This window comes from Polyergus mexicanus, unplaced genomic scaffold (assembly GCF_030449975.1).
Source record: "Polyergus mexicanus isolate NDT 795.1 unplaced genomic scaffold, iyPolMexi1.0 SCAF_8, whole genome shotgun sequence".
Lineage (NCBI taxonomy): Eukaryota > Metazoa > Arthropoda > Insecta > Hymenoptera > Formicidae > Polyergus > Polyergus mexicanus.
The window spans coordinates 6,970,462-6,986,971 of NW_027223328.1; the positions used below are offsets into that span (position 1 = coordinate 6,970,462).

At 30.7% G+C, this 16,510-nt stretch overlaps 1 protein-coding gene across 6 annotated transcripts in view; it reads right to left on the minus strand.

Moving 5' to 3' along the window:
* LOC138935909 (uncharacterized) overlaps positions 1-16,510 on the minus strand; it is a 71,371-nt gene that overhangs the window by 33,306 nt on the left and 21,555 nt on the right. For 5 of the 6 annotated variants that reach the window (XM_070300829.1, XM_070300823.1, XM_070300825.1 and 2 more), the window contains exons 3-4: positions 1,017-1,205; positions 555-722 (exon numbers count right to left, since the gene is read on the minus strand). In XM_070300829.1, coding sequence (XP_070156930.1) covers positions 555-603 — 49 coding nt within the window. In that variant the 5' untranslated portion in view covers positions 604-722; positions 1,017-1,205. Of the gene's footprint in view, positions 1-554; positions 723-1,016; positions 1,206-1,792; positions 1,943-16,510 lie in introns of those variants that run through there. The other variant, XM_070300826.1, reaches the window with a different exon arrangement.

Below are 16,510 nucleotides of genomic sequence, written 5' to 3' on the forward strand. Positions count from 1 at the left end.
AATCTTGCTTACAATTTTTTAAAAGTTTTTCTTATGCAAAATAATTTATTAGTTTGTATTGTAAAAAAGTAACGGAAATTGTAACGACTCGTTACTTTTTAGTAACTGTAACGGTAACGAGTTACTTTTTAAAATTGGTAACGAGTAACGGTAACGAGTTACTTTTTAGAAAAAATAACGGTAACGGTAACGAGTTACTTTTATAAAGTAACTTTCCCAACCCTGAATATATCCGCTTCTTTAGAAACGTCGATTCTCTCAAAACGGTATCGCTCTCTCTTCGATCACAAACAGAACTCTTTTTAACAAAAATTTCATTCAATCATATCTTCCCTAGTAAAATTTTAATATTCAACTTTAAATATTTAGCAATTAAATTTGAAATAAAGATTTTACATTAAATCTCTTTTAAAACTAAACGAAAAATTAAATTTTACTATCTATACGATTATAGTTATATCGATTATCGTGTAAATATATTGTGCCTCTCTTATAAAAAATCTCTTTTTACTATTTTCTATTATTTATGCGTAATCACGTGACTCTTCATTTACCTACGAATCCAGCTCCTTGGAGGAATAGTATTGTGACCCAAAGGACCATGCCGCCAGGATGGCGGGCCGGATATGGACCGCGTATCCTTCCGCACACGTGCCCGTCTCCACTTCTGTTTCTTATTGTAGCCGTGCGTTTTTACGATGCCAGAACGAAATGCCAGTAATCTGTACATACGTTTAGCTAAATTCTAATCCCAAATCTATACTTAGTGAATTTTTTTAGGAACTCTATCTACACAAAGAATATTATAAACTAAATTTTCAATTAAAATTCTGTGAAATATTTAATTGTGTGACAAAAGCTATCAACTCTTCTTTTTTTAATATTCTATTACGCTTTGTTCATACTTCGCCCATAATCGATGCAAAATTTTGCAAAGGATATATTTTTAAAAGACATGGATCAATTTTGATGGAGAGTCTTTGTAATACAACGCGTGTATAAAGATCTTTTATTACCTGTACATGCACCTTTTCAAACGTTCCGTATCTTCTATCCTCCTTTGCCGTACTACATCCTTTCCCTCGGGCTATGTCATAACAATGATAGCGCGAGATCACCGTTTCACGGTACATTATTCAGCCTTGCATTTCATTCGTATCTGACGTTATTTCCCGATGCCGATCCGTGCTCATTCTAGGTTAAAGCTATAATAATGCAAAAACAAATTGTTAATTTTTGAATAATTTTATATTTTAATATAAATATTTGTCGTAATATATATTTTTTTATATCGTGGCGCGTTTGTAGCATAAACAATGACACAAATATAGTGATATGAAGAACGATGTTGAATTTTTGTTTTTAAGATTATTATAAATAATTTATTTCGAATACTTAATAAAATCACATATCAAATAAAATGCGTCCTTCCCATCCTACAAATATAATACATTTGAAATTTTATTTAACTCATATTAAACAATCACACTTATATTTTAAACATTCAAAAATGTATCTCATCAGGGGAAAAATTAATGCGTAAACGATTATTCTTTATCACTGATTAATTATGTTTGTCTGAAAAGATTTTAATTAAAATATTTGTTTCTCACGCACACAATACACTCACGAGAGTCATCGCGGCGTCGTTTACTTCCAAAGCGGAATAGCACATCTCGCGTCCCGAAAAAGCTCGCGTGACCGATAAAAGTATCGCGTCTGATAAAAGACCCGGCATATCCGAGCAATTCGCACGGCTGTCTTATACGAGTACGTAATGATGCTGGCTGACCTTTCCGGATTGCGTGGCCGCGGTGCATCGTTGCGGTACCAGTACCGTGCCAACGAAAATACAACAGACAAAGCTGTGGCGGTTCGGCTGTCGGCAGCCGCGAGCTTGCGAGCAACAAATGAGACTTGCGGTTTACATTGGGTCGCCTTTATAGGGCGGTTTCCTGTGCAAGCGCGTTCTGCTACAGCTCACAGCGACGTAAAATCGGCAAGGAGAGAATCTATGTTTTCATTCTCGACGAGAGATTTTAGATAAGATGTATCAAGTTTATATATCAAGTTTATGTAGCGAGTTTATATAAGACAGCGATGATAAATATTACTTAATCAACCTGAAATCCTCCTGAATAACAGTGACAATGAAAATGGATAAATAATTATGAATAATATAACAGCTGTAGCGGTATTGTTATTTCTAAATTTAGAAATGATTTTTATTGTTTTAATTATCATGATGTTATAACGTTCTATAATTATATATACAGGGTATTTAAATATATTCTATTTTATTTTTATGCTTCAATTTTACTCTTTACTCTGCAATTTTAAAGTTTTTTTAATGTCAAGATCCATCTATGAAGACGCCAGTGAATGCAACGAATTACGTGCTGCGAAAAATGTTCCCATCGAAGAATAGTTAAGCTTTCTTTTTTTAGTTTTTTATGCAAACATGCGAGCATTTTGTCATGCTTGATAGAGCAAAGCTTTATACCCTATAGAAAAAAATCGTTATTTTTTGCGCTCATTATTACCTGTCAAGCAATACGAATATTTAATCCGCCGATTAAACGCGGGACTCATATTTCTAAACAAACAAAAAAAATAGAAACAAAAATTTTGTAAATTTAATCTTTATTTACAGAACGAAATAGTGTTCACACTTTTAGAAATTAGATTTTTAAATGCCAGTTTTATGAATTCTATTTCATAATGGAAGTGTAATGCATATAATTGCTTGTTTATATGAAATGTGACGTCTGACTATATCGTATAGATGATATCTTTTTATATATACAACTAGAATAATAATGAAAAAAAAAACTAGAGCACTTGAGTGCATCGCAAATCTTTGTTTTATGATCATAAAAAGAAGAAAATATGTTACAATACAATTGAATAAATGTCGAGACAATTTAATGATTTTAATAACACAAAGCATCTAAATATATTTAAATGTCTTTTTTAAAGCAAGGCGGGATTAAATATATATAAATTTTTAATTAAAAATTAATATAATGTATTAATATAACGTAATATTAAAAATTTCAAATTTTAATCAAAAATTGTATGTAAAATGTATCAAAACAAATTTGAAAGGTTTATCACAATGTTTGTAGAAATCTCTCAATACATAAAGAATATATTCTCGAAAATCCATCTATTATTCGGACCATTTGTCGCGTTCGTATATCATCGAAAACTGACACGTTCTGGCAAAAATAATGGCCTGTCCAATGGCACTCGATTTTTCTTATAATGATTCATATATTAACGTATGTGAAATAATCTGGCGCACGCATTACGCGATTGTAAATCTTAGATAATGTTGAAATATAAGCCATTTAAAGTTACATTTATGTTGCACACATTTACTTACATGCAAAACTGCAATTCGAACTTGCATGCACTCTGCGTTATGATAAAGTAGCTACTCGCGATTTGCGACTGAATCATAATGATGATGACGATATTATTTATAATCAAAGTTCTTATATATTTTTCGAGAGTTCAATAAAGCAGCTCAAGTATATTTTTTGAGATGGTAAAATGATATTTTTTTGATATCTTATATTTTATTTTAATAGAGACAAAAGAGAGAGAGAGAGAGAGAGAGAGAGAGAAATATATAATTTATTTTTTATACATAAAAAATAATTATAAAACTTTTTTAAAAAATAATAAAATATATATATAAATTTTTGTTTCTTAAATATAAATACATAAAGAAAAAACAGAAAATACGGATGGCTTTCCTTTGTATGGAAAATTTTTATAAAATATCACAAGGAATTTTATCGCTTTGTCATTCTTCATCCGCATCTTCTTACGTATTTATATATAAAGATAGTCACAAATTATTTTTATTCGAGAGAACTCGTTTTTTTTTTTCGCAAATCGATCAATCTATGCAGCGTTATGGTAATGTTAGAATACTCCATTAATATACTAATAGGTAATCAATATGTTGACGGAAGATCATTAACCAAGGACATATTTTTTTGTAATCGCGCGAAACGATCTCGTTAAATGATACGATTTACGGACTCTGCAATCTCTTAAAAGCGATCGCATTGCGGCCATTCATCTTGCGGTCGTCTCGCTATTTCAAGAAAGCTCGCGATACATCAGCTACACACGCGACAAGTTCGATGACTTTTCTCCCTCCACTTTAGCGAATGACGAACGCTTTGCGCGTTGCATAACACGTCGCATAAATCTGCATCCGTAATTAACTGGATTATGCATACACTGACCTCGTAATAGTAAAAAGCTGTTGTTCCGTTTTTAAATCTTCCTATATTCAAAACATTTAAATTTATGTCAGTTCTAAAGTATCTTAAGAAGAGACGCGCAAGAGAAAGAAAGCTCAATAATGGTTAATCGTGATTGCGCAGCGACAATTGTGAGAATTAAATCAAAGCTCCGTTCTTTATCAAACGTCCATTTCTCTCTTTGTTCAAAGTTTAAAGGTATTAAAGTTATGAATAATATAAAGTTGGGCGCAGCGATTGTCTACGTTCTTTGTCGCGTTAAACTCAAGCAATAACAAAGGTTCAAAGAAATGGAAAATAATATGTAGATTAAGATGAGAGTAAATACAATTATACATATATATATATATATATATATATATATATATATATGTATAGGGTGAGAGAGGGGGAGGGGGCAATGCAACACTAGTTAATCAAGAAAATTTTGATGTTATAAAAGATTACGTAATTTTCGCTTGTTTGTGCATGTGATTTTGCATTTTACGCCGACAGGATGGATGAATGATTTCCAGCTCTATTTTTTCCCTATCTTTTCAAGCGTTCCGTGCATCATATCGGCATTCTTTTTATGTGCTCCATATTTATACGCGATAATAGACTCGGCGGATGGTGGTTAGCGCGGTGGCGTTATAAATAGATGAGTGACTGTTGCTTGCTTCAGCATGGCCAAAGAAAAATAAACGTCTACGTTACTGCGAAATTTTCGTGTATCTTGCCTTTTCTGTAAACGATATGATAAAGCGCGCGTGGTAACATCCGAAATAATGTTCTTAATTCGAAAAATACGAATGACAATCTCGCCCAAAGTTGTCGACGTATGCTTTGTTATAACAAATTGAGCGATTCGTAATTGTTCGTTTGCTGGATTGGACTCTGCTGAAATTGTATAAAATAACAGAGAATTGTAATATGATGCATTATATCAACACGCTGATTTATTCACATATATAAACGTCAAAAAATTATTGTCCTTTTTGGGGAAGTTGTTATACAAACAGCGCTGCAACTCAGATTAAAGTCTATCGACCTATATTAATGAAAGTGTTATGCGTATGCATTCTCTGCTTCGTCTCTTTCTCTCTCTCTCTCTCTCTCTAAATTGCGTTGCCTTCCAATTATAGTTAGCATACTCCAGTTGGCTATAGTCCGTCGATGTTTCTCTTATTTATTTTTGGCGTTGCTTGATACCAACATATTTCTTTTGCAAAATCTCTGCGTTTGCTTGCATCGAGGAGATAATGATTAATAATATTAAATTAATCTTTTCTTAATCAAGACATCAAAGCACCAATAATATTCAAAATACATTATTGCGATGCGTCTCGAAACATGTCCGTAAAAAAAAAAAAATTTATAAGTTCACTCCTTAGACTCTTTTCCCAGAATTTTAACTTAAAGTTTAAGTATCAATAGTATCAAAAAACTTCAATAAATAATGGCTTGAAAATTTAAATTTTTAAAATTTAGATCTTTTACTGTACTATTATTGTAATTAGTCTGTTCAATTAATATTTCATAAAATTATGGAATTTGCATCTTTATAAAAGTTATTATAATATTAATCATATTATTAATGATTAGACACTCGATTAAATTCGTCGTTAATTTATGACGAATCAGCATTTCAATGAAAATTGTGTTTGCAATTATTAAAGTTATTTTATTACTGCGTTTGTGTCCTTTGTGCGGTTTAGTTAAATTAGATATTTTAACAACCACATAGAGTAACAATGCAGTATTTGTGGTAAACATGTTTCCATATTGTAGTTGTAATTTACGTCTGTATGTATAATTAAAATAGTATGTTATAGCGTATAATTTCTTTGATAACATGAATTTGATTTGATAATTGGTATTATATATTTATGAAAGATTACATTTTCAATCAATTTCCGCGCAATTTATGAAAATTAAATAAAATAAAATTTTCTTATTTCAAAAATAACTTCCCCATAATTTGACTCTTTTTTAATATTACGTCTTCAACTATTTAAAGGTGAACCACGATTTATTAAAAATACTCTCTAAGAATAATTAAACGATAATTCATAAACTAAAGAATTCATTAACGTCACTGTTGGAAACAATCATTTTATGGAATATATTTATAGGTAAGCCATCAAACAAACTGACGGCAAAAGTGTTGTTCTACCGAGAATAGCGAGCGTAATTTATATATCGATCGCAATGTATCGCGATGTAATATCCAATGCGCAGTAATTTCTACAATGCCGCCGAACGAAATACGTGATGTTGTATTTCGCAACCTGTATTTGACAATTTATTCCAGTAATGACATAACTTTCCGAGGAACATAACGATCATCTAACTACGACAGTAAAATCTATAGAACATAATTTTCAGAAACTTCAGGTAACTACTAACGATGCTGCGATATGCAAAAGTCGTTAATGAAAGTTTTTGCATATTTTTCACGGTGTACGCAACGTAATGTTGGTTAAAATTGAATACATAGCAGCGGAATACGTGGTAGCGAGACATTTTATATCTTTCCATTTTCATGCACGTGCAGATAATGACGAAATACATAAGACTTTTTTATTACAACCACATTACAAAACAACGAGTTAGAAAGGGTCACGCTATCCAACAAATTTAATTTATTTAATCTACGATATTTAAATATATTTTTAACAAAGAGGAAGAAAACTATATAAAATTATTTTTATTTTAATATTAAATGCGTTTATCTACATGAAAATCTTTAATTGAGAAATATATATTCTTTTTTTTTTTTTTTAATTTTTCAGCTTATATTATAATTGGATTGAAATCTGTTCTAGCACGAAAACTTATTAATTAATTGAATTGTTGACTGTAATCTCATAAAATTTTGTGTGAGATATCGATTTTAATTTATCTCGAGATGCCTTTTTAATATATCTTTATCGAAAAAGAAAGCTGCTTTTCAATTCTTTCGAAAGTAGAGTGAATGACTTTATTATGGTTAAATGAGATTTAATCATAATAAAGCTATTCACTAATTTTAATTAGGATGCGAGAATAATAAAACATAATTAACGGTTTCTGTCTTTAATAGATATGATAGATTGCTTTAACGATGTCTTGCAACGATTCAGAATTTCGTCAAATTAAACTTATTCAAACATTGTAAGATTAAATGTTTGTTTGCAAAGAGTTTTTTTCGGATCTTCTCTCAAAGTTTACTCTCTATTCATAGCATTCGTTCATTTTAATTCATGCGATATATCTCAGTTTCAATTTGCGCGGTTTCAATAGCTCATATGAGATGAATTTTTAAAATTTTTAGTATTGTAATGTGTACGCATGTGCACTCTTCATTATCATGAAGAGGTATACATTGTCTTCATTACATCGCCGAAAGCGTTTTATATATTTTATGTATTCAACGTGACTGTGAATTGAGTGTTATCCCGTAACTTATCTTATATAACCCGACTTTCTGCTTTATATTTAAATATAGAGAGTGCTAATTCACCCTCTCTAAATTTCCATTATCTTCGCGCCGCAATATTACCGCGGATTATCGTACAGATTACATCACAAACATACAATGAAATATCTAAAATTTTGCTTTTGTATATTATTATATGATTTGCGAGTGATAATGGATTGGCACAAATTGACATCTTTTTTCGAAGAATATGTAAATCTTCAAGATCATATCACGTGTACATGTAACAGGAAAAAACATATCTACATCGGAATTTAGCCTAATTTAAAATTAAACTCTATCAAATTTTTATTTTATATTCTAGAAAATTACATTATGAATATAATATCCTCCTGTATAATAAACTCTGACTACGCACTAACATCTGCAATTCGATTTATATGAATTCTATTAATAATCTAATTTTCAAATTCTGAGAGAAATTGGATCTCTCTCTCTCTCTCTCTCTCTCTCTCTCTCTCTCTCTCTCTCTCTCTCTCTCTCTCTTTCTTATGTGGCTTATAAAGTATCTATTTGCTAAATTTTTTTTCACGTATCAGAAACATTGCTTAAATTAATCTATATTGTTGACAGTTATGTTATGTACTAGGATGGTTCGATAAATAAGGTAGCATTAGAGCAACTATACGCATATAATATGTCTCGTTATCTTATTTATTGAATTGTCCTTGTAGATACTATCTTATTGTAAATATAAAACATTTTTCTCGACATATTTCTATAATTCTTTTTATTTTTATACTGAAATCAAAGGAAGAAAATAAAAAGGAAATTTCATGTAGAGACAATATTGGTGTTCGAAATCTCGGAAATTGTGAAATAAAATGTCAGCCTACGCAATTCACTTTTTTATGAGACTCTTGCTTTGAACATATAGCCCTTCGAATTCCATCGCTCATATTTGCCTCGAAGCGGCTTGTCATAAAGTCGTATACGTGCGTTTATAAATACGATGTCATGCTCCGTCGTTTGTGCCTGTTTGGCAGTTACGATCGACAGTGATTACTCATTCCGCGCACATGCTCGCACGATACTAAAGAAATTCTTTTGACATCGGTATTCTTGAATTTACGTAAAATTCTGCATAGGCTGAGAAAAAGTTTTTAACGAGAATATATAATTCAAGTTTATAAAAAAATATAAAGCTCATGTGTGTATGCTAATTTTAAATTTTAAAGTAAAATAAACGAAATAAAATTAATATTCCAAACAATTTTCTTTTTTGTTTGTTTAATAGGACAAGAATAGTCAGAGAAAAACGATGTATTAGGTGTACAACTTCGCTTCCGCCGTTTTCCTATAGATGGCTTTAGCGGTAAGTAGTGGTCGAAATAAATAGATCATAGACGTCATGCAATAAACTTGGGCATCTGTCAACATAACCCCATAGAAACATTAGTCGATTTGTGTCTGCATCATAAAGTTATACTCGATTGAAAATGTCAGTTTACGAGCCAAATTCTCGTCATTTGCGGGAGGTTTTAATTTTCTGCTTCAATATGAAGAAATCTGCGGCTGAGGCTCATCGAATGCTCTCAAATACTTATGGTGAAGCCGCTATTAGCGAAAGAACGTGTCGTGAGTGGTTTCAACGCTTGAAGAACGGTGATTTTCACGTCGAAGACCGGCATAGCGGTGGAAGAGAGAAGGTTTTCGAAGATGCAGAATTGGAGGCATTACTTAATGAAGACTCGAGTCAAAGTCAAAAAGAATTGGCACGATCATTGGGAGTGACTCAACAAGCAATTTCAAAACGCCTCAAAGACATGGGAATGATTCAGAACAATAAAGCCTCGAATTTCGGGAAAAAAACGGCGGAAGCTAAGTTGTACACCTAATATTTCTCACATACATGAACTACGAAAAAAATTGTACTGTATGTTGCGACGCTGTTATAAATTTTTCAACACACTATGTTTTTCTTCCGCAAAAATAAATGATCTTTAAAGCGTGTAAAATAAACTCCAAAAATAATGCCAACAAACAATGAAGGCGATTAAATGGACATCAGGGCAATTAATATTCATTCGCACAGCTTTTTTAATACATGTTACGTTTTCCCAGGTACTCTCGCTACGTGGTACTCTCGGTGATTCGTTTTTCTCGGTGTGTGCTATCAATATAAATCAACAGACGCAAATAAATCCCGCTTAAGACGAAACGGCTATATTACATTGCTCGTTTTAACAGATTGAGTATCTTTACGTCGTTATTGTGAAGGAAGATTCGACTGCGAAGCTATAAGCTTCGTAGGCCGAGCTTACGAAGCTCGTAAGCCGAATGCAAATATCTTGTCTTATTCCCCGATATATAGCACTTTAATTTATCAATGACAAGATTTATCGCAACTTACGACTTTTCCTTCGATATTTTCGAGGCACTTGATTCGACTTCCTTATATTGCGTATATTTAGAATTGATTTCATCAATCATGATAAACAAAAAATTATTTTTTGACAAGCTTACTGGGTCTCACGGGATATTTAAATGTTACAAAAGATAATTAGAATTATGTTAATTATATTAATTAAAAAAAAATCTGCGATCTAAATTTTCCTTCAAATAAATCCATTCTCCCGATCTTCATTATTAGCAATTCATGTGATTTAATATATCAAACTAATTATATTATGATGTATGCCGTTCTTTATAACAACCTATGCTGAATTGTGAGGCGCGATTGACAATTGTACATCCGTTTTTGTGTCCTTTTAACTGGGATCGATCGATCACCCTTACGTGCACGACGCGTCGTAATTGTATATGTCCAACTTCGCGACATGTTCCATATTGGTTGTTACTTTTTATTGGGCGTTTGTTTATGAGAGAAAAAAACAGAAAAACGCCATCAAAAAAGCAACTGAAACTAAGGTCGGTCCAGGAAAAGCGACCGACGATGCAAGTCAATCTTATTTCGATAAACTTATAAAGGACTTTTTTCAGCTGGCACATAAATAGTCACAATAAGGAATTCTAAAAGAAATTCTTATTGTTGGCATATCACGTAACACTACTGATATAATGAAGCCATTGTACGAATTTATTCCTTATCAAGAAAAAATTTGTTAAGCCAAAAAATTTATCGCGTTACTATCTGGGTCAATTATTTTCTTATTAAAACATTTCGCAGTAATAGAATAATTTTTTTAATTATAGACAATAGAAGAAAGAAAGTTGAAAGAGAAAAATCGATATGTTATAATGACACTGCGTCAACCTCTCTGTTTGAGATACTGAGAAAGACTAAACGACCTTTGTTAATTTATCGTATATGTTATTTAAATTTTCTGCGTCTTTTTGAGAGTTAATAATGTTGTCATATTTTTTAATAAAAAACATTTCAGCTACTTCTCTCTTTTTTGATATTCTGCATATCGAAAAACATGTAATAAAGAGAGAAATAACTGAAATGTTCTTTATTAAAGAATATGACAACATTATTAACTCTCAAAAGGACACAGAGAATTTAAATAACATATACGATAGATTAATAAAGATCGTTTAGTCTTTCTCAGTATCTCAAACAAAAAGGTTGACACAGTATTATTATAACATATCGATTTTTCTCTTTCAACTTGTCAACTATAACGCAAGTACATAATTTTGTTTATTTCATTTCTGTAACGTGCTTATCATTATTTATAATATTGTAATTTTAGAATAGTTCATTTGATAAGGACCAAAACCATATAGTCGAAACGTTGTGATATAACAATCAAACAATAAATTGCCAGTTTGCTCGTATAAACACTCGTCTATTAATTTATTTACTGGCGACATCTCAAAATTAAACATTAATAATTTTTTCTCTTTAGTTTTGCTTAGAATTAAAATTATTAAAAGATAATTTTGTTAATTGATAAATTTATCTGCATGCCATTATAAAATACAAATATAATTTCGATAATTTCGATGCAGTTAATTTTATCTCTATCAAAACACATTCGTAGTCGCATTATTCCTCGATTTTACTACTACGACCGGCAGACACGAACCGCGAAGGTTTGTGGTGACGCAAACTAAATGTCGCTGTCCACAATGACCTCGGTTAGAGAATAAAGATGCTGTTGACGCACCCATTTATGCATATTAACGAGTTGCATTCAAATACGAAGCGTTCGCATACGCGGAAATATCTTATTTCTTAAAAACCTATTATTATATTTTTTATCTTTATATTTAAATATAGATAAAAGTAGATTAGTGAAAAAGATGTAGGATATTATTGCATTTTTATGTGTCAGCTATTTCCTATAGTTTATAGCAGAAAAAGTTTAAAACAATTTTAAACATTTTGAAATGAGAGAACCACTCTCAAAGAGAGATGGCTTCCGCTAACCAGGTAATAACGCTCCAAAGAGAATCGTAGTAAAAACTTTTGGAATGCTATTAAAAATTCTCAAGTTGGAAATCAAGATTTCATATTTCATTATAAATTTAAGCAAAGTGAAATCAACCTAAGAGGGTTAAATTCAAATCATTATGTACATTTTATTGTTTCGACGTAAATTACCATTTAATTTACTCTTCGGTTAATCGATCGCTAACATTCATCGATTCTCATTATAATTTGATTTATGACTCGCACTATATATGATAATGCGAACTCAGACAACTTCAGTAGGACTTAGTTAAGACAAATAAGATGTCTAAAGGATACGATAAGACATCTTTTAGGGACATGTATTATCTGGAAAGTAATTATTATGACATGTAATTTTCATTCCTTTTAGTAGGAGAGAAAAGATTGTACGTCAAGAAGAGTGAATGCTTTTTTCATATCATATTATATTGATAGTTTCCGAATAATAAATCAGAAAATTGAAAATTGAAAAATTTTGTGAATAATATTTCATAGATGAACAGAATAAATCTTATGATTTCATTTTCCTTTATGTGAAAAATACTCTCTGCAATCTATATTAATTTCCTACAATCTTTATTTGTAGCAAAATTTCTTAAATTAAATAAATTATTGCGATGATTTCAAATTATGAACAATTAAAAGTGAAAAATGGATTGAGCTTAAGTGCAATTAAATTATAACAAGTTTATTGCATTTAAATTTAAATGTATTTAAAATCTTGTTCTAAAAACTTTAACTACATATTTATTATAATTAAAATACTTAATGCGCGTTGAACATAAAAATGCTCCGTAATATATTGATTTGTACGTAACAATTTAGATAAATTTTTCTAAAAAAAATAATTCTTTTAAAAATGGTCAAGCAAAATACTATTGTTACAATCTAACAGATTTCAAGAGATATTCCTATATCCATAACACAGCGGAAATATGGCAAATCATTACAACGCGAAATGTACGTAGATACATATAACTAACTTTTTGCGTTTTGAAGAATTTTTATTTTCCAGAGTACCTAAGCGATGAGTAAATATATTGTTGTTACACGACACTAGGATTGTATTTCTCTTATTGTATGTACATATATATATATATTTCTCGAGTACACTGACGGCTTGCTATTCCGTCGCCTAGGCGATGACACGTTCCAGACTTTCGAGATACGGACAAATTCTCACCGGTACATCCCTTTGTTGCCTCGAGTTAACGCATAGATGCCCAGAGGCGCTTTGCACTCTCGAGTTACGAAGAGAAGTAAAGCGGCAGTTGCTATCTAGGGGTTATGCTGTGGCGACATTCATATAACAATCTTTGGTCAAACTCGCGACAAATGCAGATCACAAGAAGGAATCTCACATTGAATTTGCACTTGAATTTTTCAAAAGGAATATAAAAGAAATTGGACTCTTACATTGTTGTGCGTATTCATGTAACATTCATGTGACATTTTACAAGAAAAGCATCGCGCTTTTAAGGATTATCATATTTTAATCATGATATTTTTTCGCAAAATCTTGGCAAATCCGTACGAAATCAATTTTACTGCTAAATCGTATTATATTATAAATATACATATGTGCGCATACACTTAAATTTTAATTTCTTCTATTTTTATAAACTGCTTTGAGTTTTTATAAAGAGCTTGAAAGTTTAGGCTTTTTTTTTAAATGATGATAAGGTACAATTAAGTCGCTGGTAAAAATTGAATAGCATGGTTAATTAACGATTATTTCAACGGTAGTTACGTAACAATCAGTATGCGCACCGATGAAACACGATAAGTCAGCTGGCCTCTATAAGCGACAGGTCTCTATAAACGACAAGCCTCTATAAGCATTGATTGATTAATCGATTCTACATTTCTTTGTACAGACATAGTGATATGGAATTGATTCGAAGAATTGGACGTCATGAGGAATATTATTGGATTTTCCGCGATGGAAGTTTCTAGGACGATTTTTTGCCAAATGTAATTATCGAAGGATGTGCAGGCATGGTTTGCAAGAGTGTGCTCTCTTGGGATTTTAAAAAAAGGAAGAAAAATTCGTTTAAAAAAAGTACTATTTCGTTAATTAAAAATTCATTTAAATGATTTGCTATAAAAATTATGTTTAATGGTAGCAATAATATAATAAAATTATTACAATATGATAATTATATAATTGGAATATATAAATTCTTCTCTAGATATAATGAGACCCGGTACAGCCGTAAAAAAGAAATGCGAATAAAAGCATTTTCTGACATTTATATTAACTTTTGATTAATAGAAGTTAAATGTAAAAAATAACTAATAATACTTATAATCTTGTGCAATTTTGCAATATGTCACGAATTCATCAAAATCAAAGAGCAATAATTTTTCTTTTCAGTACTAAACGAAAAAAATAGTTGAATATTTTGCATATACGAAGCAGATCTTTGTTATTAATAGCGAAAGTTACCAAGAGCGACATAAAGCTGATTATCGGATTTTCTCGGTATAGGTAGGAGTGTCCTTCTCGATCTTACCAATACGAACGTCTGGTCTGTTAACATTAATATTTCTTCACGCGAGACGTTTTTATAAAGTTAGAATTGTTGTACATTGTTGTTGTAAATTATCATGTACACTTGTCAAGTGTATCGATTATCAAGTCTATTTATAATAATTTTTAGGAATTTAACATTGTCGTGTCTATCGCAGCATCGTTACATTATGTACGAAAAAGTGGAACATTATGCTCAATTTGCTTCCGGCTCTCAATAGTTTAATTATACCTTTTGATAAAGACGCACGAGAGATAATTTCTTAATAATTTTTTACTAAAGCGTGGACATCTAGAAGGGATAATACTTACTCTTTACTTAAGATGCGACTTATTCAACAAAATGTATGTTGCTTGCGTATTTGAACACGAAAAAAAAACCACTTCTTTTAGCGAGAATAAGAGGGCACTCCGTGCTTTGTTAAAACAAGATGGAAATCTCGAGGAACAATTCGTACGGCTCAGAATTACAAAAAGCTCGCATAAACTTGCGTAAAATGACATGCGAATAAAGCTGCAGCTTTACATTTTTAATTTGAAATTTAATTGTTGAAATATTTAAAATGTTGTTGATTAAAAATAAGTAAATTATTTCTTCGAAAAAATATCAAATCTTATTCTGAATTTGTCAAATAATTTGACATTAAAATAAAGATTGATGGTTTGAGAATATTCTGTATATTGATGTATCACTATTGTCATGAGAGATTGCGACATTATTTATTATTCATTATATATGCGTTATTCACAATAGGATTATTAATTGTTGATTTGACAGGGAAAATGGAGCCCATTATTATGTAATGTTTCTGAACTATGCCTATGTTAAAGCTATTTTGGTTGCTGACATTTGCATGTATGTAACGATCGATTCGCGACAGTTGGATGACTACGATATTAGATATCACTCTATGTTATGCTAGGACGTTGCCGTGATCGAATTAATCCACTCAAAAGGAGGCAACGGACCATTTGTTCGTTAGACACACAATCGATAATCCGATATTTTATATAAGATTGAGGAATCTATAGCATTACTGAAAAATTTTATGTAAATATATGAATTCATAAAAAATCTTTACATTCTATACTTTCTAAGATTTGTAATAAAATTGAGGAAAATCTTTAAGCAGATTTATATGAATTTTTAGATTTTTTTACTTACAACTGAAAAATTATGCGTGTCGATTTAATGGGGGATCTATGGATAAGTATTAGGACTTCGATTACTATAGAATTCCAAATTATTGTGTAAATTTTTAATTGGTTTTTTAAGAGTTAATAGTTATATTAGCGAGAGTAGTAAATACAAGTTTTTATAGTAAATAGTCAAAAATGTTCTCAGAATAAAAAAATATCATGTGCAGCATTTTGTTGCTGGAGAAAATTGCAGTAACAATGTCAATCAATAACGCATTGGTGCGTATGCATATGACAACTTCACAGTCGACAGGATACGTATCTTAAAACGTAGTTTATGCATTGTACATGCAGAATATGATATTTGATAATATGACAAATTTCATGTTAATTGAAATATATGAGTTCCTATAGAACTTAAAAAAGAATAAAATTTTATGAGATATACACAAAAAATTATCTTATCTTTGCTTATTTCTGATTAAAAATTTTTTAAGCTTGATGTTACACCAATATTTTTTTTAAAGAAAGAATTATTTTTCGTATTTTACTTAAAAGATGTTTTATATTAACAATACATTACTTTATAAAAGTAATACGTTAATATCTATCATAAGTTGTAAAGAAAGAAATTTAAATATTGTTTGCAAACAAATGTGTGTAATTGATCGAGGCCCCAGTATCATTCACACGCTCATTTTGCGCGAGATAATAATCTCGATAGAATGCTG